Source organism: Cervus elaphus, chromosome 24 (assembly GCF_910594005.1).
Source record: "Cervus elaphus chromosome 24, mCerEla1.1, whole genome shotgun sequence".
NCBI lineage: Eukaryota > Metazoa > Chordata > Mammalia > Artiodactyla > Cervidae > Cervus > Cervus elaphus.
In genome coordinates, this window is record NC_057838.1 from 61,604,643 (window position 1) to 61,629,643 (window position 25,001).

General features: G+C 46.1%; 1 protein-coding gene across 4 annotated transcripts in view; it reads right to left on the minus strand.

Annotated features, from left to right (window-relative positions):
• Positions 1–25,001, minus strand: part of DAG1 (dystroglycan 1) — a 49,269-nt gene that overhangs the window by 8,516 nt on the left and 15,752 nt on the right. For 2 of the 4 annotated variants that reach the window (XM_043885367.1, XM_043885368.1), the window contains exons 2-3: positions 21,653–21,754; positions 7,027–7,428 (exon numbers count right to left, since the gene is read on the minus strand). In XM_043885367.1, coding sequence (XP_043741302.1) covers positions 7,027–7,311 — 285 coding nt within the window. In that variant the 5' untranslated portion in view covers positions 7,312–7,428; positions 21,653–21,754. The remainder of the gene's footprint in view (positions 1–7,026; positions 7,429–21,652; positions 21,755–25,001) is intronic. The other 2 variants (XM_043885365.1, XM_043885366.1) reach the window with 1 other exon arrangement.

The window sequence follows — 25,001 nt, forward strand, 5'->3', positions numbered from 1 at the left end:
CCAGGGCGTGTCCAGGCTCCACTCCCCTATCGTCCTGCCCAACTGGCCTCGGACCCAGCAGACACTGAGGCCTTGTCTCCCTGTTCATAGCCCAAAGCAGAAACTCAAAGCATCAAAGGAGAGCGGAGAGGCCATAGGAAGAGGAAGCCAGGGCCCTCTAAGGGAAGCAGGCCAAGGCTGGGGACCCTCAGGGACTTGCTTACCTGTTAAGACCTGTTTGCTAAGAGTGGATGAAAACATCGAGGGGGCATGGGGGCAGGGAGAACCCACTGTCAGTGACAGCCCACAGCCAGCACTCACCTCCTCCAAGTCTAAAACAGGTGCGACTGATCCCGACCCATTTGCACATGAGATTCTGACTATCCTCGGAATCCTTCGTTTACGGGCACAGAAATTTCTGTGCTCACTGTACTGTAGCCAGTCACGACTAACCCCTGAGAGCTGCTAGGCTCTGCCATTCCTAGGCAGGCAAGAAGCAGGAATCAGAGCTCTGTGTGAAGTGCTCACAGCAGCAGCACCTGCATTTAGGGTGACAGGCTGTCCTGGACATGGAACTCCCCCAGGGTTTTGAGTCACCCAGCCCTCTCCCTCCACCCTACTAAATACCAGCACAGCCTGAGAGTTGTGGAATGCAAGGCCTGCTGACTTTCTAAAGCAGCCACCTTGGAAAGGAGACCTCAGGCAATGGGAACAGGAGGCAGAAACTGCAGGAGGAAGCCTGACTTGACATCACAGGCTCCAGATCACAGGTCACCCAGAAAGAGCCAGAAACATGTCAGTTTCAGCAACCCTCAGAGAGACCAAGCTTCTGAGATGTAAGGTAAGCCCGGCACGGAGGAAAACAAGATTTTGAACAGCGATACACCCAGTTTTACAGGTCTTGATCAAAAACATTGGAATCAAATCACTGAATCAAAATCACAAAACCTGAGCAGACCCACAAGGAGTTCTAAAGACTATCTGCCCTGTGATGCCCGCAGTTAATCACCATGACCAAGAACTGGGGAACTACCAAATGGGAAGGTTTTGGTCATGCCTCAGCCTATACTAGCAAATGACTAGTAACTGACTTCCTGTTCAGTTCTCAGACATTCTCTCCAATTGCTTATCTGGTGCTTTCTCTTGCACAGTAAGCCTGTCAAGCACGCAGTATGAAAAAAGACCTGTGTTAAACACCATGCAACATACGTAGAGTCTCTCACCCCAAATGGGTATCCTTCCACACCTAGAAGAACAAATGGGCAGAGGAGCTTCTATTACTTCGCCCTTCATCAAAGAGCAAGTATCTGCCCACAGTCTGGGATGCAGAGCTAGACAGAAATGAAAGACAAAACTGAGGAGTTGGACTCTCACTAGGGCCTAATTAATTCTTATGATCACTGCCTCCTAAAACCAAGAAAACCTAAGTTTTATCATTCAGAACCCACTAAGTGGTATCTTATCCATGCAGGTATTACGGGACTTATAAACGGCAAGCAGAGACTCCAGAAAGATGGATGAGCACTTCCATACTCATGTCACTTGGAGGGGCTGATGACAGCCAGCAAAGAGGGATCTTAAGAATTAAGTATAATCAAGAAACTTCTCCTCATTTGGTGAGAAGTCCCTGACACTACAAGCATTTTGCAGGGTCCTCTGGCACCTTCCAACCAACACCTTGAGCCAGGACAGTCCCAGGGGATCGGCCTGGGCCCTTCCCTGAGTACCTAACCGATGTTCCAGCAGAGGGCGTTCTCAGGGGCCCGTTTCACAGAGGCACAAACTGCTGCCCTGTGACACCACACTGCCTGGGCCTCTGAGCAGCCTGCCCTGGCTAAGCCCCTGCCTTCCCTCAGACCTGCTCACTGGTTCCTGGACCCTTCAGCCCTTCTCCCCTCAGAAAAGCTACAGGCCACCTGCCTATGGCTGGGAACCACAGGCAACACCCTGAAGGTACTGGCACGCGAAGCGACTGTGCGGTGGGCTCCTGTGCTGCTCGGGGTGAAGGAAACAGTCCTTCTGATGGACTCAGCTTCCAGTTTCCGGGCCCCCGCCCCCGCCATGGCACTGACTCAGATTCAGGGTGAGCCTGTATCTGGCCGTGGACTATGACAAAAAGACAAATCTGCTCTGCGGCCAAGCTCAACTTCTGCAAATGATGCACATGGGCAGTCACGTGGCTAGGCTGTGGGGAGATGGCACATGCCAACAGGAAGAGCCTCTGACTGGAGGTCAAAGGGCCAAGGCTTTGCCCCCACATAGGGGGAGGAACCAGGGTGGACACACTTTGCTTTGCTGAAACGTGATCATTGGTCCCGCTGCATGACAATCAAAGCTCACACCAGAACACGTCCAATGCCACAAAGGCCAAGGCCACGGGATCACATGTTGAACACAACTTGTCCAGCCTAATCGGTGACCCTCTGGTCTGAACTACGAAGCATTTTACCTGATATTAACTGTTCTCATCTGAAAAAAAAAAAAAAAAAATTCATCATTTTCCTCCCAAAGTAAGGGACAGCTGAGCATAACTATAGCCACTAGTAAAATTCTCAGAATCACCCGTCAATCCCAAGCCCTGAGATCAACCATTTCACTCTGTCGTGTTCTTTCAGTCATCGTCAGTAACTTTTTTTTCCCCCTAAAACATAGAAGCCTATATATTCAGTAAGTATTTGAGCTGATGTGTCTGGGCAAATGCCATTCTGACAACCCACCCCCAAGGATGCCTTCCTTCGCCAACCCGCATTTCCCGGTGTGCCCTGTTCACAAGGGAGCCATTCAGAGCCAGGGAACACCCACTTGAGGCAGGAAGAAACTGCAGTTCATCTCACGCAGGCGGGGTGGCCGCAAAGCTCTCAAGCATCCAAAGAAATGCTCCTTTCATGAGCTCCCCTTCCTGGCCAAAAAGAGTGGCCATTGTTCTGCGGGGAACAATTGGGGGCCAATGCCAGCAGCTGAGAGCACAGTCCCAGGAAGGGCTGCTCCCAGTCTGCCGACATCTTGGGCTGGGAGAAATTCCACATTGTCTCCAGACAAGGAGGCTGAAGGGAAGCAGCGATGAAAAGCCATCCTCGAGGGCACTACCAAAATGAGACATCTGAGGGGGGCCGCGGAGGGGCAGCCCAATCGTTCTGTGGGACGCAAAGACTTCTGACCGCCAAGGTCTTGCCATATAATCACCTTCCTCAGCCAGTCCTGCTTGCGTGCATGCTCAGTCACTTCAGTCGTGTCCGACTCTCTGCAACCCCACGGACTCTAGCCTGCCAGGGTCCTCTATCCATGGAATTCTCCAGGCCAGAATACTGGAGTGGGTTGCCATGCCCTCCTCTGATGGATCTTCCCGACCCAGGGTCTGAACCCACGTCTCACGTCTCCTGCATTTGGCAGGCAGGTTCTTTACCACTAGTGCCACCTGGGAAGCCCTCAGCCATTCGTACACTCACTCAAGTCAGAGGACAGGTGCCCTTAGGGAGCGGGCGCCAATCCTGAGGGAAGTCAGGAGGGTCACTTACACTATGGCCTACTTGGAACAGCTTCGGATCTGCTCAGCGAAGGCAAAGCTGGCTTCTGTGGGACCTCTCCCCATAGGACCTGAGAAATCTGCCTGCGTCAGGGTGGAGGAAAAGGGCTCCAATGCTGAAACTGAGCCTGAAAGAGGCGGCTGTACCCGTGCTGACAGAACAGAAAAAGAGCGAGCGGCCTGAGGTGGGTCCTGAGCTTGGCGTATCGGTGGGTCCTGAGCTTGGCGTATCTGTGGGGCAGAAAGGGGCCTCTGTGCTGAGACATGGCACGCACAAGGCAAGAGGAGAGGGGAGGCCAGAAGCCAGATCAAACAGGGCTTAACCCTAAGTGCAGGGGGGTGGGGAGGCCTGTTCTGAGCCGATTCTAGCTTTACAAAGATGTCTCTTGCCTCCGTATGGAGAACAGACTGAGGGGTTAAGAACGGAGGCAGGGCGCCTGGGAAGAGGTGAGCGAGCGCTACTTTGGCTGATAGCCATGTTGATGGACATGACTTGGAGGTCACCCCAACAAGGCTCCTTGGGACCAAGATCTGAAATGTTCCTCACATACCCAAGAATATTGGGCAGCCATTAAAAGTTACACTCCCAAAGAATACTTAAATGACAAAGGAGAAAAACTCAAAAGTACAGTGAATGAAAAAAAGGTTAAAAAGTATGATTTCAGGTCTGTCTAAAATGTCTGTGTGCCTATGTGACATGGATACTTGTTGATGAATGCAGAAAATGATGTACAAGTATGTTACTGGTAGGAACCACCAGAGGTTTTTTTTCCTCCCTTTCCTATAGATTTATACATTGTTATTTTAACGGCATGAAAAAAACTCCCTTACTGTAAAGACTTTTCAATCCTGTTTTACACATAGGGAAACCAAAACTCCAAGAATGAAGTCAAGCTTTCTGAGTTTTTTTAAGAATTTTTTTAGACCACTTTTAAAGTCTTCATTGAATTTGTTACAATATTGCTTCTGTTTTCTGTTTTGGTTTTCTGGCAGCAAGGCATGTGGGAACTTAGCTCCCCAACCAGGGATCGAATCCACACCCCCTGCATTGGAAGGTGAAGTCTTAACCAATGGACCACCAAGGAAGTCCCTGAAGTCAGGCTTTCTGATCTGATTACCACCTCCACACAACCCTGATGTTAAGACTGTTTGGGACGAAGAGTCACACACTTTCATGTTTTTCTACAGGTTAATCAGCTACTAAATGGTCTGCTTTCCACAAATAAATACGCTCAGATAAAATCCTGTTTTCCTAATAAAATCTCTTTGCTCCCCTGGTGAGTAAGCCTGTTAAACCTCTCTCTGCCAGCTACGGCAAATAGCCAGCTCACTGTATCAACTCAAGGCAACTCTGGTCAAGACTAATCCATGTACAACATTCCAGTGGCCAACAGAACAAGGGTAATCGATCACTACAGGGTTTGGATATTCCGAAGATGAAATGTGATGCTGGGTAAGAAATGTACTTCCAAAAATGCCATTCTTCATCTAATAGTGAGACTAGAATCTGGCTTACTGGGCTATTATGAAGATTACATGGAAATCTTTTGCAGAGACTCAACAAGCCAGAAGGAGCCCAATGGAAGTGAGCTAGGATCTTCAGAAGTATGTCGACCTCTGAGAACACGAGGCCACCCTAGGAGCAAGCTGTGACCTAAAGAGAGGGGGCCAAAAGGGAAAGGAAGAGAGCACAAGGAGGGCCAGGTGAGGAGTGAACCTGCCCAGATTCAAGGGGCAGAGACACACTTCTCAGTGGGAAGAGTGGTACGGAATTTGTGACCATTTCTAATCTAGATGCCCGGGGTTTGCGGGTCAGAGAGGGGCAAGCTGGTGAAGACTCATCAGAGCCCCGCTCTGCTTTGACCAACGGAGTACAAAGGAAGTTCCAAGCCCAGGCCTTAAAAGATGGGCAGCTTTCACTTCCTGTATCTTGGAATACTCCGTCTTCCAAGGAATACCTGTACACAGGTACAACCCAGCTACTGTCCCTGTGAGGAAATCCAAGCACCGTGGAAAGGTCTACACGGGGAGAAAACGGAGACTCTGATGGGCAGCCCCAGCGAAGCTCCTCGTCAACAGGCAGCACCACCTTGCCAGCCATGAGCAAGCCATGCTGGAAATGGGTCCTCCAGGCCCAGGAGAGCCACTCTAACTAGTGTGGCAGAGATGAGATCCCCAGATGAGATCTAAAGCCCTGAATTCTTGGCCACGAAATTGTGAACAAAACAAACTGGCTGTTTCAGACCACTGTTTTTGATGCTATAAATATACCAATAAATCTCCAGAACACTATGTGTAAGTAGAAGTCTAAGTACAAAACCGATATAAAAACTACCATAACGAAGTATAGATCTTGGAATATTTTTAATTCATATTCAAGTCATGTCTCTGAGGAAAGTATGCTATAGGGCAAGGGTCAGAAAACTATGGCCATGAGTCAAATCTGGGCTGCCATCTGTTTCTGTACAACCCATGAGCTAGACATATTTTTTGCCATTTTTAAACAATTGGTGGGGGGATCAAAAGAAGATACAGCGTTACTTGACATGTGAAAATTATATGAAAGCATAATTTCAGTTTCAGTAAAGTTTTTAAAAGTACAGTTTTACTGGAACAGAGTTACGCGCATTCATGTGCAGTGTCTGTGACTACTTTCATACTGCACTGGCCAAGTTCAGGAGTTGCAACAGAAACCGTACAGCCAGCAAAGCCAAAAAAATACTTACTATCTGACTTTTTAAAAAGTGTGCTGACCTCTGCTCTAGGAGATGCTCAGAGCCTGAGGGGTATACCCCACCCACTCACACAGCCACCTTGCCAACTCACTCAGGAGCTAGGGGAAATTCCATAACCCTAAAGGGATGGTCCTTCTTCACACAGAAGCTTCCCGTTGCACCAAATTTCCATCCTTCATTGGCCATCACTCTTCTGTTACATAGATCTCAGGTTCCCTTGTTCTCTGGGTTGCTTGAGAACAAAGGAGATGAGGCGAGGCTGAAATTTATGTACTAATTTAATTTTGGGTCTTAAGGAACCGAATATATTAGTAAACACAGAACACCCAAGCACAGCAAAACTCTTGATATTTACTTATACCTTATATTTAAAAAAATATTTTCAAAGCATTTAAAAGTTCCATATTTCTTGGGTTTAATTCCATGGTTAATGAAAGGAGACTGCTTCCTTATACACAAGCCCTTCCACCAAATCCCTAACTTGATGACCAAAAAAATCTTCCAGAGAACAGATGTAAAAGCTTTTTAATAGTGACACTCTCAAAACGGGAGTAAGAATAAAGGTTTTGGATGCTACTCTGAGGAACATGGGGACCCTCTAGTGAATGTCAGCAGCTGTCCCTCTCTTAAGGAAGGAACACTTGACAGGGCCTGAAAGAACTGAGCTCAGAATTGCCAGAAAATTGAAAAACTAAGCTTCAACTAAAATAACCTAAAACTAACACTAAAATCAAAACTAAACTGCAAGATGAGAATTCTTCCTCAGTTACAGCTTCTATCCAGTCTCACCTTGATGACTTCTCCATTGGAGGCAATTAAATCTGTTGGAATGGTCACTCGAAATGAGCGTCCAACGACGGCCGTGCCATCAGGAATGCCAACCACCGTGGGAACAGCCTCGTGGAGGTCTGAGAGCACTGAGTGCATGGACGCTTCGAGCTGGTTCTCCCAGTCCCTGACGGCCTCCGAAGGTTCACTGGGCCAGTGGGACTGAGTCACAGCCACAGACAACAGAAGGAGAAAGGTCCTCCCCCAGAGGGGAAGCAACAGCGCCGGGCCCACAGACATCCTCATCCCCAGCTCAAGTCTGTTCAGGCAGGTAAGTCTCTCCAAGAAGGGAAACAAGCGACGTGGTCCCAGAACTGGGTCCTCACCCTCTGCACGCCTGCTCCATCCCAGAGCACCCAGAGCCTGAAAAAGAAGAGGAGGAGACTCAGACTGCAGCAACTTTCATGGTTTCCAAGTCGAGCACAGGCAGTTAATACCCTCTAAGTGTTCCTGCCCAAAATATCTACCCTGAGTTGGATTAAGTCTCCCCCCGCATGGCCCAGGGTGAGAGCCACCAGCTACACGTGGCTCCTGAACACTGGAAACGTGGCTGGTCCATTGAGTATAAAACACACAGCAGATTCTGAAAACTAAGTATAAAAAAGGAATGTAAAACATCTCATTAATACCTTAAAAATATTGATTACACATTGAAATATTTTGGATATAAAAATATCTAATATAGTTAAGTAACTATTAATAAATAGTACATAATAAAAATATTAAATACATGATTAAAATTAACTCCACCTGCTTATTTTTATTTTTTTCCATATGGCTACCAGAAAATATTAAATGACACAGTGGATCACATCATCATATTTTTGTTGGGTAGTGCTGCTCTATACCTAACGTCCAATTTATAGGAAACACGGGGCCGTGAAGACACAATCAGACAAATCTGGAAGGTATGACAGGACCTTCTACAAGATAACTGATCTGGTCTTTCCAAATGCTGACACCTCTAAATATAAGGGGACTATTCTAGATTTAAAGACTGCAACCAGTTGCAGTGTGTACATCTTGACTGGATCCTGGACTGACTTTGCTTTTATTTTTTACTGAAGTACAGTTAACTTAGTGTTAATTACTGTTGCACAGCAAAGTGGCTCCGTTATACGTGTATATACATTCTTTTTCATATTCTTCTCCATTATGGTTTACCACAAGATACTGAATACCATTCCCTGTGTTATTCAGTAGGGCCTTGTTTATTCATTCTATACACACCAGTTTGCATGTGCTAATTCCAAACTCCCAATCCAACCCTCTGCCACCCGCCGCCAGCCTGGTAACCACCACATCTTCTGTGTCCCTGATTCTATTTCTGGTTCACAGATAGGTTCATTTGTGTTGGAGTTACCTTTTTTTTTTTTTTTTTTGGAGTTACTTTAAAAAAAAAAAAAAAAAAGAAACACACACAAGACCAGCTCCCAAAGGGATAACTGACCAATTCTGTATGTGGGCTGGAGATTAAATTTATTGTTAATTTTCTTAGGTGAAATGATGGCAGTGTGGCTTGACAACGTCATCCTCAATTCTGAAGTATTTAGAGATGAAGTGTTAAAAATCTCTGCAACTCATTTTGAAATGGTCCACTGGGGAAAAAAACATGTGCAGGTATACAAAGAGATAAGACAATATGGCAAATACCACATATACTTTTGGAAAAACTGAAATACCAAGTATTTGCACAGAGGAGTGTGGCCAACTGCCCACTTCTTACACCCCCAATACTGCCTATGTTTGCACTCAGTGCTACTGAACAAAATTGACTTGAACTCTCTTACCCCCCACCCCCAATAGTGCCTAAAACCCTACACACTGTCTCCTGTCTGCCATACCAGCTTCAAGCAGCTCATGACCTCACTGTGGGGCTTTCTGGGTGCCCACAGATGTCCACAACCATCACAAGCAATTTCCCATTCTGAAAAAGGAAGAAACCCTGCCCTGAGCCAAGCTGTCTCGGGGCCACGTGATACTTTCTGACGTGGGTAATGAAAAGTAAATAAAAATGCTGAAGAAAACAAGGTCACTGAAACAGCCAGCATACTCTAAAGTCAGTGTAAGTCCAAGCCAAAGCCAAAAGGATTTTTTCAATGTTGATTTTGCTATTCCTGTTCTTATTTTTTGAACTAAAATTCATGAGACAAAAGCCAAGAAAGTATAACAATCCTGAGGGTTGGAAGTCCTATCCTACCAAACTAAGACTTATCACAAAGCTACTGTATCAGGTGGGGCAGAGGAGACAGCGGACTGCGGAACCAGTGAAAGTGGAAGTTGTTCAGTTGTGTCCGACTCTTTGCAAACTCATTGACTATAGAATCCATGGAATTCTCCAGGCCAGAATACTGGAGTGGGTAGCCTTTCCTTTCTCCAGGGGATCTTCCCAACCCAGGGATCAAACCCAGGTCTCCTGCATTGCAGGCGGATTCTTTACCAGCTGAGCCACCAGGGAAGCAGAGGGAGAACCAAAACCAGCTCGCAAAGATGTTCAAAGGCGCCAGGACAAGTGGCCGTCTGTGTAGGAAAAAAGTTAGGTTCTTCTGTCATTTCTCCATCGAAAACAAAACAAATCCCAGGTGGATTAGATACACAGATGTAAAAAGAACTCTGAAATTTTTAGAATATAGTGGAATATCAGCATAAGGAAGGATTTCATTTTTAAAAGATATCCAAAAACACAAAACTTAAAAGAAAAAGACAAACTGGACTTTCACTTCTAAGAAGATGAAGGAGGTGTATTTCTCCTTAGTTTCCCACTAAATACAAGGTAAAATTCTAGACACTATACATATAAAAATAAATGAGACTTTTTTTAAGATGAGACTCTTAAAAAAAGTCAAGAGAAGGCAGAGCAGCTAGGGACCCCAGGATTCAAGGAATGATAAAAGTAGTGAGCTCCCTGCGTCTTCTTTTTGACTCATATATCCCAGAATTGGGAGCTGAAGAAGCTGGCAACCCAGAAATGCCAACAGATGAGGCAAAAAACATCCTAACAAAAGTCTGTTCTCTTTAGCCAAAGGAGCAGGAAGGGGGTAGGCTAGCAAGACAGAAAACATTTAGACAATAACAGCTCTATTCGAGCCAAACACCACAGAAAGAAACTGTGGCCCTACTCCTACCCATGCTGGCAAAGGCCAAGTGGGGAGCCTAGACTTCCACCCTCAGGAGGCTGTAATAAGACGCCCTAACATCTCCACTGGGGGGGGCACTGGGACTTTCATGCCCACTGGCCAGGAACAATGCACCGCCCTCTTCCTCCAGCCTCATGGTATCAGTGGAGACTACTTGGGAACCTAGACTTCTATATATTCCCACCCAAGTAATAAGCAGCAGCCTCTCTTTCCCTGCTGGATGGTGTCACGGGAGGACTTTGTAAGTCAGAACTTTATAATCACTGCTCAGCAGTGGCGAGGCCTACACAACTAGAACTCGAGATCTTTGCTGCAGTGTTCAGGCTTTTCTCTAGTTGTGGCAAACGGGCCCCAGGGTGCGTGGGCTTAGCAACTGCATTTCAAGGGCTTAGGTGCCCCATGGCCTGAGGGATCTTATTTCCCAGACCAGGGATCAAACCCAAGTTCCCTGCATCGGAAGGTGGATTCTTAACCACTGGATCACCAGGGAAGTCCCCATTTATGTAACGTTCTTGAAGTGACAAAATTTTTTAGAGAACAGATTAGTGGTTGCCAGTAGTTAAAGAGGGAGTAGGAAGGAAGTAGATGTGGATCTGAATGGTGATGAAAAGGTTCTGTATTTTGACTGTATAAACATCAATATCCCACTTATAATACTGTAATATTATTTAAGATGTTATCATGGGGGGAAATATGTATGGGTAAAGGGCATAGAGGATCTCTCAGTATTATTTTTAACAACTGCATATGAATCTACAATTATTTCCAAAAAAAAAATGTTTTAACCTGCCCCCTAAAAAAAGAAATCAGAATTCGAATTTTAAATTTCTGTACAATAAAAGGATACCATAAAGAAAGTAAAAAGGACCAACCACAGCCTGGCAGAGAGCTTTTTCAGGGCGTACAGTAGCTGAAGGAGTCCTATCAAAATATATCAGGTGAAAAAAAAAATATATCAGGTGCCCTAAAACAATAAAAATGGATTGAGGAGATAACAAGTACTTTACAGAAAACCTGAATAGCAACAAACATACAAAAGAGATGCTCAACCTCACTAGTCATCAAGGAAAAGGAAGTTAAAGCAACATGAAAAACATGTCTGCCCACCAGACTAGCCAGCAGTATTAAATGCCTTACTTCTCAAGGGGGACACCAAATAACCACGGATTTAGAAGCTGGGGTCCTACAGGCATCAGTGCCAAGAACGACTTAAATCCCAGTGAGGTCCTCTACCAGGAAAGGCAAGGTAGGAAACACCCAAACTCTCCAACAGCTGGTGTTTACTGCACCCTGGGTGGACGTCTTCTCCTGAGACCCTTATAAACTGCCCCAAATTAAAAGAATTTCTTGAAGCTCTTTTCTGTGTTTTTATTTTTAAATATCTCCCAGTTTCTTAACTGTCTGTGCTTCTGTACCCCTTTTACAGTTTATCACTTAATTTTTTTAATTTTCTGGGTCTTCTGTTTTATACTATCTTAAATTGCAACTTTAGAGTTTCTTTTACTGTCCCATAGTGCTTTCTCCAATGGCCTCTTCCTTTCTTATACACAGTAATTACTATTTAGTAAATGGTGCAGCTTAATCAACACCCCCACAAGACTGTAAGCTGTAAAAGTCAAGGGCAGGAATGCATCCGTTGCAATCACTGATGTATGCCAAGCACAAACCTAATACATGAATGGAGTGGATACAAGAGGTGTTTTTTTTTTTTTAAATCTTGTTCCCAGGTCTTCACTCTTCTGTGCACTTGCTTTTCTATTTATTAGATCCAGACGACCTTTTACTTTTCCAATCAGATTCTCCATTTAAACATTCTCAGCTTATGTGAAAACAAGCCGACAGTATAAGACACACCCTTTCCTAGCAGGAACATAAGCTCAGTCTGCTATCTGTGGACACATGACGACACAGGGTATCTGGTTCATGAGCATGACTAAGTGTTCTGCATTTAGCAAGCGGGCAGTGACCAGGGCACAGCTCCAACTGCTGCTATGTGTTGGTTTTCCATGTTCTGGGGAACATGTTCTGTTCAAGAAAAGGTCTTGAAAATCGGCCTTGTATCGTTCTGACACTGCTGCTGCTGCTGCTAAGTCACTTCAGTCGTGTCCGACTCTGTGCAACCCCATAGACGGCAGCCCACCAGGCTCCCCCGTCCCTGGGGTTCTCCAGGCAAGACACTGGAGTGGGTTGCCATTTCCTTCTCCAATGCATGAAAGTGAAAAGTGAAAGTGAAGTCGCTGAGTCACGTCCGACTCTTAGCGACCCCATGGACTGCAGCCTACCAGGCTCCTCCGTCCATGGGATTTTCCAGGCCAGAGTACTGGAGTGGGGTGCCATTGCCTTCTCCACTGGCTTCCTATAAACAAGGGTCAGTCTCCCTGTGCTAGGAACTTGTCAGGCTGGATCCAAACACCAGGATTAGGACATCCCTCTGGGATACACACAGTCATATAGTAGGTCGTCCAGAGGTTGAGGCACTACAGAGATCCTCCTCCCCATTCTTCGGAAGCAAGGCCTAAAGAGAGGTAAACACTCAACCATGGTCACACAGAGCCTGTGGCCAGAACATGGTGGGAGGAGAAGGTGCCCAGGAACCAGAGAAAGACTACGGTCAGAGTCACCCAGTCTCCCCGACACAGCTGCTCATTTCAACACTGCACATGCACACTCACAGGATACCCTCTGGAACCAGGAAATACTAACAGCAGCCCAAGAACACGTCTTGGTTAAACTCACCACTGTTTGGCTGATAGAGGCTGCCGAAGCTCTCCTGCTGAGAAATGGGTAGTGGCTTTGCGTAACGTACTCCTCTGTGCCAGGCCCCAGTGCAATGTCCCCCACCGAGCCTGGGCTGAGCGCTGCTCCAGACCCCAGCAAAATCCAACTCTGTGAAGAGGGACCTTCCCAGAGCCTGGTTGAAGCCCGACACTCTAAACACCTGCTCGGCAAGCCACGGCATACAGTGTGGGAAATGGGCACACTTCCTTTCTCCAGCTGTGACGCTGGGGACTCTCCAGTGATGGGCAGAAATACAAAGCCAAGTTTTCAGCAGTTGTCTACAAAGTGGTATCCTTTGTGAAACAAAATACATCCAATCTGCCTTGGAAGCAGGTGCATTTCAAGTTGACCACATCAGGCAGCAGGGACACAACTAGAGAATCAAGAGCAATTACTCAATGACAGACGAGGATCCCAGACACCGGAGGCAGAGTTCACCAGAATGAGTATTTCTGGCCTCTCTCCTGTCACTAATCCCTAACTCTAGGCAAATGAAGCACGTGGAGGGGGCGGGCAGAGCATCCTGTGACCGTGTCCAGACACACCTGGATCCCTGGGAACCAGAGGACTCCCTCTGGAATCCCAGCCCCAGGAAAGCAGAAGTTCTGCCCCACTAAGGTTATCTCCCAGACCTGCAAGTACCACAGACACAGGGGCGGCTCAGGCAATAAAGACTTTCCACTCAAAAACTCAAGGAACAAATGCATTCATGGCACTAACACAATTCATAGTGAACTCAATGTTTCCTCACATGCAGAAAAGCCTACAGAGAATGAAACTTTAAAATATCTTAACGAACATCTCTGAGAGGATGGCTCCCTACTAGTTTTTACTTTCTAGGAATGAAGGAAAAGTTGTGGGATTCAACCCATTATTAACCACACAAAATGAGGCAGAGGCAGCCTACTCCACCACTGGCAGGAACCCCTGAATCTCCAACAGCTAAGTTAGTTACCTAAAAATAGTAGCTACACTGCCCAGTTGCTACCATTCACCATGGTAATTAAGACATGTAAGGAAAATGAGATTTGTCTTTTTAAAACCAAATGAAAGGAATAACATTCCATGACTTTATTTTAAATGATGAAAAGGAATAATCTTAACTGAAACAACCACCTTAGGTTCCATCCAGCAAGAAGGCTTTTGTCCAGACACTCAGAAGTTAAAAGTAAACGTTAAATGTCTATTATTAATCTAAAAATCCTGGAGAGTTAACCAGTTTAAAACTGCTCAATCTGACTGCCAACAGGATGTACTCAACACAATGGAAAACAATAGTGTGAAGTCATTGTTTACTTGGGTTTTAAATACCAAAAACATGGGCAGATTTCTCTGCTCTGAGTTTAAAACAGGCCTTTTTCACACCTTAGCGTCAGATAAGGAAGGCGCTGAGCCAAGTCACTGCTGAAGATGCAAGGTGTCACCTTCAAATCGTTCACAGCGCGCAGGAGGCAGGAGAGGTTCCCTGGACATGAGGCAGGTTCCTGTCTGGCCTGTGAGCCATAGGAGCATCACCAGAGGTGTGGGGGCGGCCTGGCAAAGACACCAGCAGGAGCTCGGGAATGCACCAAGGGTCCGGGGCCACATACACAGCAAGAGACTTAACAGTAAAAAAATATGTGGGAGGAAAAAAATGACCATCTGTGAGAAGCAAGCACTACTCAACAGTCTTTATCAAACAGAAACACTATGTGAACGCCTTTCTCGCTCGGAGAACTCTTGCAGACGCTCAGTGATCACAGATACCAAAAGTGGAGGTCCAGGAAGGGCAGTGGTTTCTGCTGACGGTGGTGTGGTTTTCTCAACAAAGGCAGGAAGGAAATAAAGGTCTTCTACCTGGGCACAAACCCACTCAGGTGCAAACACATCCCAGAGGAAGGGAAGAAAGGCGAGGTTCAGAAGCCAGGGCCGAACGGCCATTTCTCCACTGGGCCGTGATTTCAAACCTGGGTAGATCTTTAACATCCTATGTGATAGAGCTCATGGAAAAACCAGCTCCTTCTACACGCCACTGAACTCCACGTGCTGCTGTTAAACATTACTCAGTACTCACTGCACACGGAAAACAATTAGGATGGTGAAGTTTTATGTTGTTTATCACAGTTTTTAAAAAACTTAATGGTTAAGGTGGAAAATTTTGTTATATATATTTTACTACAATTATAAATATTTTTTGAAACTCCACATCACTCAAGAGTTACACTTACACCAATTAGACTTTAGGAAAAACACTTATGAGACTTAGATCAACTTTTAATTATTGATTAAAAGTGCCTCAGGCAAATTCCCTGGCAGTCCAGTGGTTTGGGCTCTGCGCTCTCACTGTTGAGAGCCTGGGTCCGATCCCTAGTTGGGGAACTAAGATCCCATAAGCTGTATGGTGCAGCCAAAAAATAAATAAAAGTGCCTCGGGGAAGGCACCAAGGCTGGAAAAGGATAGACTGAGAGCCAAGCACAAGGACCAGGCCTAACTGTCTGTTTGGCTGCAGCAGCTGGACTCTTTGCAGGTGGGGTGGAAGCAGTGGAGGAAGTGTGAGAGGTGGGTGGCCAGACCCAACAGAAACAAGCAGAAATGAATTACTCCATTCATATACCCTTGTGGCATCCAAGGACCCAATTAAAGTAAATTACAATTATCCCAAGACAGCCCAACAATAATTAACACTTCAGTGCGTGTTTACCGACTACCTACTCTGTGCTATGTGTGAGGCTTCATTTGCTATGCATGTAGTCTTTCCAAGTTTCACACAAAAATAGTCAATTAAGATTTACATACATTACTAATAAGAGGTAATAAATGAAATACTTATATATTACACACAAGAGGCAATAAACTAAACACAAGTGTTTTTCAAGTAGGTGCTTACTAGAAAATACAAGTTGCAATGATACCCCAAACTTCCTCTGACTATCCAACCCATCTCAGGAAAAAGGTAGGGCTGGGTAACACTGTAAGGGCAGGATGGCTGGTACCTGACAGGTCAAGGCTGGACGCCAAGGGTTGCCCAGAGAGGAAAGGGAGAAGCAGAGGTCCCCCTCCTGGAGGGGCCTGGGGCCACAGACGCTCTGCTGCCCTCTCCCCCACTGGCGCCGAGCACCGAGCAGGCCTTCAGCAGATACCAGGGTATAGTGACAGGGTTTCCACTGCATCCCCAAAATGATTCACCAAGCGCAAAGCAAATAATCATCTGACTTCATGCTTTAAGGGCTTTCCTTGTGGCTCAGCTGGTAAAGAATCCCCCAGCAACGTGGGAGACCTGGGTTCAATCCCTGGGTTGGGAAGATCCCCTGGAGAAGGGAAAGGCTACCCACTCCAGTATTCTGGCCTGGAGAATTCCATGGACTATATAGTGCATGGGGTCACAAAGAGTGAGTTAGACACGACTAAACCACTTTCACTTCACTTCACACTTTGAAGTTAAAAGCTGAGCTTTCTGATATTTGTTTCCATTGTTCTGCTGCTGCTACTGCTAAGTCGCTTCAGTTGTGTCTGACTCTGTGCGACCTAATAGACGGCAGCCCACCAGGCTCCCCTGTCCGTGGGATTCTCCAGGCAAGAACACTGGAGTGGGTTGCTATTTCCTTCTCCAATGCATGAAAGTGAAAAGTGAAAATGAAGGTCACTCAGTCATGTCCGACTCTTAGCGACCCCATGGACTGCAGCCCACCAGGCTCCTCCGTCCATGGGATTTTCCAGGCCAGAGTACTGGAGTGGGGTGCCATTGCCTTCTCCGTCCATTGTTCTACAAAAGACTAAAAATAAGTACCCTCACTCAAAACTAACATGCTAATTAGGCTTCAGTGAATTAAGGTTAGAAAAAGATAGTTGACTGCTGGCCTTCCTGACCTAACTAGCTACTCAGATTTCAGAACAGAAGCGTGAGATTAAATATCCGGGAGGCCCCAGCCACTACCAGCTCCTCTTCAGGTCCCCCATTCCCGCAGCCCCCTTTGACCCCACCAGCAACCTCTGAATACAGGCGTCAGGAGCCAGACAGGGGAATCCCAGCCCAGCCCCTGGGACTGAGAGCTCTTGCACCCTCACAGGAAGATACCATTGTTCTAGGTGTTTATCTAGGCAAACACGCAACATTCAACATTAAAAGCTATGACCTGGGTGGGAGGTAGGAGAGAGGTTCAAGAGGGAAGGGACATATGTATACCAATGACTGAGTCATATCGATGCATGGCAGAAACCAATACAATATTGTAAACAAATTATCCTCCAATTAAAAATAAATAATTATAAAAAAATAAAGCTATGAGTTGCTTTTGACTATAATCTTTTTGGGGGCCTCCTTCTTAAGGCCCGACCATCAAGAACATTTCAATCACACCAGAAATGGCCAGATCAACAAACCCTGTTTACAAAACGACAAGACACAACTAGCACCCGCTCCGTTTGCTCAGACTTTCTCGCTAGCAGAATTCCTTCCCTCCCACATATGGCTCTGTCCAACTGGGCTTTCTACCTACCTCAGCCTTGCCACAGCTATAAAATCTTAAGAATCACAAACTTCTCCGGTCAGTTTTAGGGGTATGCTGCCAAAGGCTGGAGCAAAAAAGCCCAAAGACGGCCTTGCAGACTCTGGGAACCCCCACGCTGGAAAGCCACAGTGCCTCTGTGACCAGGCACCGAAGCAGTGAACAAGACCAATGCTGAGAAGAAGGTCAAGCTATGCGTGACCTCAGAATCAGGCCTGGAGTAGAATGGACTTATATCCGGGTTGAACATAGCTGAAGAAACCCTTGAAGATGCCCTTGTCCTCACCTCCCACTGCTTCTACCTCCTCTTTCTGCAGGCTTTGATCCCTCCCTGAGCACAAAGGAAGAAGTGGGTGTCCACTCAGTAGTAATTATTTGGAAATTCCTTCCTGACTTTTAGAACCCAAGGATTCAAAATTAAAAGCAAAAACAGATAAGGGGAGGACAAATGCAGAGGACCGTCTGTCTTATCAAAAGGGCGCAGACACAATTTACCTCTTCCCAAGTACTGGGGGGACAGTAGCAGCTACCAAGTATTGTACTTCTCAGCAGTGGCCAGCCTTTTCTGATGCACGAAGGTGTTGTTTTCTTCTTCCCCAAAGAGCCGAGATCTTCTAAATTTCCAAGCAAGGCCACCATCAAGCAAGAGTAGACTCCCACCAGCCCAAAGCTTCATTCTTCAGACACTTCACATATTCTTTTCCCAAGGATCTTCAACTGGCTTCTAACTCGAGCACCAAGGCACCCTGAACCCTTCCCAGGCTCTAGGTAAATCATTTGTGCTGGGAGCTAACTGCCTCTTCTGTAAATGACAAGTTTATTTCATGTCTTTTCATTGTATACCAAATCCAGTGAACCTTAAAAGTTCTGTGGCCTTAAGAACGGAGCTAATCAAGAGTCAGGAACCTCTTTGCATTTATCTTACACAGGGATAAAGCAGACACTGTGAGGGATTCATGGCAACACAGTCCTTCTAACAGGCTGGCCCCTCAGAGAACCACAGAGATGGCTGCTGCCCACCCATCAGAACGTCCTTGGTCAGAAAAGGAGACAGGAAGGCAGAGAGGTCACTGGCAAAAGAGAAAGTGTGAGTAAACTAGATGGAGCTCTGTTTCTGTCTTCTCAGACCCAAGCTGCCCCCGCAGAGCCTGACTGATAAAAGAGGACTTGGTCTCTGCCTCTCCATGTGTCCTGTAACCTAGTCATCCCTTGATAAGATTTCTGTACAGTAGGCGAAGCCGAGACAAGACAGTCAAGCAACAACCAACAGGAACCAGAGAGAGTGCCCTCCACACCCTGCTCAAGCTGTTTATCCTAAGGCAGCAAGCTAGGCTGGAGACACTTTAGTACACGGAGAACGGCCACAAAGACCACAGTCCTCACTCTCTAGATGCCTCTTGTAGGGTCCTTTCTGGGATTTCACTGACTGTTACAACCCAAGTAGATGTCTCACCATCAACGTGACTCAGAACTGGACAGGGAGCAAAAGGAGCCTCCACCTCCTTGGAAATACTTCTCATCCAAAGGGAGAGAGCAGCCCTCCAGTCCTCTGCCAGGATCACTGCCTGGATCACTGGGATCACCGCCTGCTGTATTCAGCAAATGAGTAGAGGAAAATCCTAACTTCTTTGTGACAAAGAACTAACAAGAGTAAATTCACCGGTCATCAGGAGCATTTATCTAGAGAGCAGTTTTTTTGTTTTCAAGTCAAGGTCTCCTGATAAACTCACACTCCTCAGACACCTCAAGTCACTCAACCTCTCTCAGGCTAAGAAGCAGGAAGTCACCCAGCACGCTCTTGACACCAGAGTTGCCACCTCTCCGACCCCAAAGATTAGTGCAGCTGCAAACTTGAGCAGCAGTGTCTGAGAGGGTCCACCCTGTAAACAACCGCAGCTAGTTCAAAGAAGAGCAATTTAAAGCATGCATATGTTTTTTTTGGTTTACCTGCAATGCGACCAGGGACCTCAGCTATCTTTTGCTTTTACAGACGATTAAGTATTTGATTTTGACACTGACCATGGAGCCAGGAAAGCGATGAGGCCTGAACCTCAACAGGCATCTGAGACTCAGTGAGCACCTCACGCAGGACTGGGGTGCACCTGCCTGGCGCTGGTTATTCCTCTGTAGCTCACATCCTGCGGGATGACCCACAGCGACCAGCAGAGGGCCTGGGCACTGAAGCCTGTAAGTGGTTGGTGCACGGCAATTATTATGGGATGGGGCACAACAGGCTTGAAAGGAATCACGCCTGAAACATTCTCAAGGAGAATGAACATGTTCTAACTTCATCTACACCTCGACAGGGAAGCAGTGGTCCTGCCCAACAGAACCTCAGATGTGGCGGTCCTCTGGGGATGGGACAGGGAAGAGGTCAGTGTTTACCAAAGGTCGCAGCAGTGCAGAGGGCAGAGCTGCCAGCCTAATGCTGCTTACTCAGGAAACCACCCACCTCAGTCCTCCATTAACCAATTAACCCTTCACTATGCCTTCCCTTCTTTATTAAATCCTCAGAATAGTGACAGCCCAGGGGCCATATCTGATTTGTTCACATCGTCTTAACAATGGCACAGGGGGAACACAGGCCAGACCCAGGTCTTCCCACAACACCAGAACCCACCAGGGGGAAACTATGTCAAAGGCCACCTGAAACACTAGGGCATATGGGCTTCATTGCCTTGATGGATACTGCCATTACTCCAAAGCTCTGACAACAGGGTGAAGGACACAGCCTCGTGGAGCTGGGCTTCAGGCAGTCCACAGCCCGAAACAAGGGTCCCTGGCATTGATATTCAGGTATATCTTTCCTCTTCAGAAATTAGCTCAGTAGTTCTGCTAATTTCTGTAATAGTTAAGCAGAAATAATTTTGGAGCAAGTGAAACCTTCTTTTATTTTGTTGCTAAAGTCCATCTCACTCTGTTAATGTCATGTGTTCACTTGTTCCACTTATAGCAAAAATCAAGAACTGGAACCCCTTTATTCAGTTCGAGAAATGCCTTTATTGAACTACAACATGATTAAGTAACTGAATACAAAATTAGATTTATTTTAAAGACTTCAGTAAATAAACATATGTACCGTATGCATCCATATCCTGGCTTCTAATCGCTACTTTAACTAAAAGAAACCAAGGCTCCTTGTGGAAAGGGTTGACACCAGGCCGGGGAAAGGAACCTGAAACATCTTGTTGCACTGGAAATTCAGGAAGTGCTCAAACCATGATGGAGACATGTCAAAAGAACACAGGAGCCAACCTCTGTGTTCCTGCTAGCCAAACCTGGGACAATCTGGGCCTCAAAATGAATAATGTCAAGAATGGGTGATATCACACTAAGTTACCAATGTGAAATCACATACACAAAGCAATGAACAGAAAAGTGAAGGAGGCGGGAAGTCTCTTCTTTGAGTGAGATGACAATACAGAAGGAATGATGGTCTTAGAAGCATCACCGCATGCTGAAAGCAGAGGGTCCAAGTCTGATAAGGAACAGGATATTTACATAGTGTCCTCTCACGAATTACTTATTAATTGCAAAGGAAAAAACCGCAACTTTACAGAGGAAAAAACTGTTAGGTACCTTCCCAGCCAGGGCTGATCATCAGGACAAACTGGCATTGTGTACCTACTCACATGGGGCTGGTTATCAAAGACACTGTTGGAACAAGTGAGGAATCTAAACATGGAATGTAGTAACAGATTAGACATTGTACCAGTATGATATTTCCTCATACTGACAGACATATTGTGGTCATGTAAGAGAATATCCTTATTCTTAGGAAAGACATGATTAGGTAGTGAGGAGTAAAGGAGCATGGTGTTTGCCAATCACTCATTGATGGTTCAGGAGAAAAAAATGTAGATAGAGAGAAAAGAGAATGACAAAGCAAAAAGGCAAAACGGAAACAAAGAGTGACTCAAGGTAGCGTATTTAGGAGTTTCCTGTATCACTCTAGCACTTTTTGTGCAATTCTGAAGTTGTATCCAGATTTTGAGTTACAAAAGTCTGAGCTATGTGACATGAAAAGAAGCGCTAACAGAAAGGAAGGTGGGGCGCGGTCTGCCTCTCCTCTAGGACCTCGGTGCCTCCCGACAAAGCAGCAATGTTCATCAGCAGTTGTGAGGCAAAGTCAGTAGATGAGCTCTGTGAACACTGAGGGCCTGAGTAACCCTCATCCTACCACTCACCTCACACCCTTGCACTCTGTCCACCAGCGTTCCAGGCTGCAGGCTCCAAGCTCCGTGACGACGTGATTCAAAACACAGCCCACCAGGCCCTTAAGTCCTCCTCTATAAGGCAAAATGGGAGTATCTTAAAATCATTTCCCTCTAGAAACACTACAAAGTATACCAAAAAAGGACTTTGTTTATTTGTTTTAAAAGTGACTCGGATGATAATGGAAGAAAATGTCACACTGGGGCCTGAAATTACTACACTGGGCTATGTTTGCTCAAGATTAAAAATAGTTTCATCCTTCCTTCCCAGGAGCCTTCCCTCCTGGAGGGAAAAAACCCCTGACCAGACCTTCACCAAATTCAGAGGCCCCAGAGCTAAACACAAGCTCTGGGCAGGCTGAAACCAGAGTTTCCCAGTATCAGATTTCCCACTAACAATCCCCGGGCATGATACAGAAGACACACAGTAAGCCTTACAATGATGCCATCAGCTGTCAGGTCCTTTGGACTTACTGCAATAAAAGTATTCACATGGAGGTGAAACAGATTTCACCAATATTCTACGACATACGTACATGAGGCTGGATTTCTTCAGCAGCTTTCCACAAATGACACATTTAACCCATCTCTAAACATTTAAACTAGGACATCTCTTTTTATTTCATTCTTAAAAGTTCAAATGGAATCACATAGCTCGTAACTATTACTTTTTACACTTTGCTAGAACCGGAAGACCGCAGCCCGAGTGAGCAGATCCATCTCCTCACCCTCTACTGCTGCCTATGGCACTGCCGTCCACGTATTCTGCGTGTTCTGGTCTGAAGGGTGCGCTCTCCCTCTCAGACATGCATGCTTCTGGCAAGAAACTGGAGGATAAGATCCCAGACGTAGAACTGCTGGGTCAAAGGTTGTGTACCTTAGAACTGCTAGAGACTGGCAAAATACCCTTCAATGTACATTCCGACTGAAACACATGAGTGACTTTTCCCTTACTTTCACTAAAACCGAGTTACTGTTAAACTCCTTCATTAATAACATGAGATGGAAGAGGAAGGAGGGAGGGACTGGTTGAAAGAATATGAGACAGCCTGCCCCTCTCACGCTGTTGGATTAATGGGCAGAGTGGGCAGCGGGTGTCATAAATTCAAGCTGGGAGTAATGGTGCTTCATAGTTAGCCAGTGTGAAAACAGGGGGGTGTGAGTGTCCAGATGACTAATGAATCAAAACATGGTGCTATGTTTTTCTAGTCAGACTTGACTACCTCAGAGGAAAATTGCTATGGAAAATTTACGAGCTAATTACCCCCAATAATAAGGTATCTGTGGTGTTCTCTGCTCCTATTGTGGGCCAGCCCTGGGCCAGGGTGCCTCCTGGGCCCACCCCAGAACAACTCTGGGCTCAGGGTAGCGGGGACGCAAATACAAGTGCTGAGCCCAGGGAGGACAGGAGAGGGATGCTAGAGGGTACTTGGGGGCTCCCAAGTCTAATCTTCATACTGTAGCTTCACTTTTCTGAAAAACATTAACCTTTTCTAAATAGTATCGCTGAATCTAAGTTTGAGGCCTGTTGTCTTTCAACTTAGGGGCAAGGTCTCAGAGGAATGCTGGAGCCCAGCTGTCCTGGGGGTCACACCCTGCAGACTCTAGCAGCACTGGGGGAAGAACCATCTGTCCCAGGCCAGTGCAGCCATCTGGGACAGGCAGTTGTGTGCCTGAGCACAAAAGAAGTACTCACCAGTCCATTCCCATCTTCCTCTCGGAATTAGCCTAACTTGCACACATGACAATTAACCCAACAGAAAGTGGTGCCCACCACAGTGACGGACATACCAAAGCCCTAAGATGACCTTCCCAGCTCTACACCATGCTGGCTCCCGGTTCAAAAACTGCCGGAAAAGCAGGTGACACAGGCAACTTGATCAAGATGAAGGGTAAAGAGGAACTGGGAACCACACTCTACCATGAGGACCATGATACAAACCCCTAGCAGAGGACACGAGGATAGAGAGGAACAGGAAGCCCTTCAGCAGCTGTTGTGGTTCCATTACCTTTTACAGGTACACATTAAACTACTGATGGATGAAGTGACAGGATGTCTGAGATGCGCTCCAAAACAACGGCGGGGGGGTGGAGGGGGACAACAGTCGGGAGTGTGAATGCGCAAGACTGGCCCATTGATGGATGGAAGTTGACGGATGTTGGGGCTGGTGACAGGCCATGGGATTCATATTACTCTGTCTTTGAGTGCACTTGAAATTCTCCACAAGACCAAAAGCAAAACACAACAAAGGCATACCAAGAAAATTCCCAGCAATTTAAATGTGAAGTGTATCTAAATCACTCTTAGGTGTTAGAAGCCATGGAAAAGAATGGCTTTTTATCAGTATTATTCACGACAGTCAAAAGTTAAAGACTACTCACATGTCCACCAACAGAGAAAGCAGTAAACTGTGGTATATTCATATGTGAAATACTATACAACAAAAGAGAACAAACTGCTGTACAGACCCACAAAGATGTCAGATAACATTCAGCAAGAAAAGACAGGCACGTCAAAGTACATATATACATTCTATACCATTCCACTTACATAAAGGTCAAGAGCAGTGTGAGACTTCACTGATGGTCCAGTGGTTAATTAGAACTCACCTTACAATGCATGGGACTTGAGTTCGACCCCTGATGGGGGAACTAAAATCATGCCACAACTAAGACCCAACACAGCCAAAGAAATAAAGGTCAAGAGAGGCAAAACTAGGCTCAAGGCCAGAACAGTGGTTACCTCTGGGGAGATGCTGATTGGGTAAAGGCATGATAGAATCTACTGAAAATATTCTATATCTTAATCTCAGTGGTCTATATATATGTAAAACTGTCAGGCTGTACATTTATGATTTATGCATATTGCTACATGTAAATTTTGCCTCGGCTGTTTTTGATACTAACAATTGAAAAAAAAAAATCAAACACTACTTGTCAGCAGGCGATTCAGAGAAACAGCATCTATAACAGAATCGATTTTCAAGAATGAGATGACTCTACCCTGGCCCGGGATCATTTTGGTTGGGGTCTGCTACCTACCTGCCACTTGTTAACACTTGAGGTAAAAGCAAGGACTTCACTTCTAAGAGTGAAGGACACCAGAGCAGCCAACACCAGAAAACATGGCTTTAACTCCTGCTTCACCACCTAAGCAACTAGTCATAGCTGTGGTCTTGACCTCACCAAATTCTAAGGAATTCAATTCTTAAATGTAATGGTACAGATCTCGAATACAAGAAATTCAGCACTCCCCTCCCCGCTATGCCCGCTGCTGACATCAGCTCCTTTGGGAAGCTCCTGAGCAGTGCCCAGTAGCCTC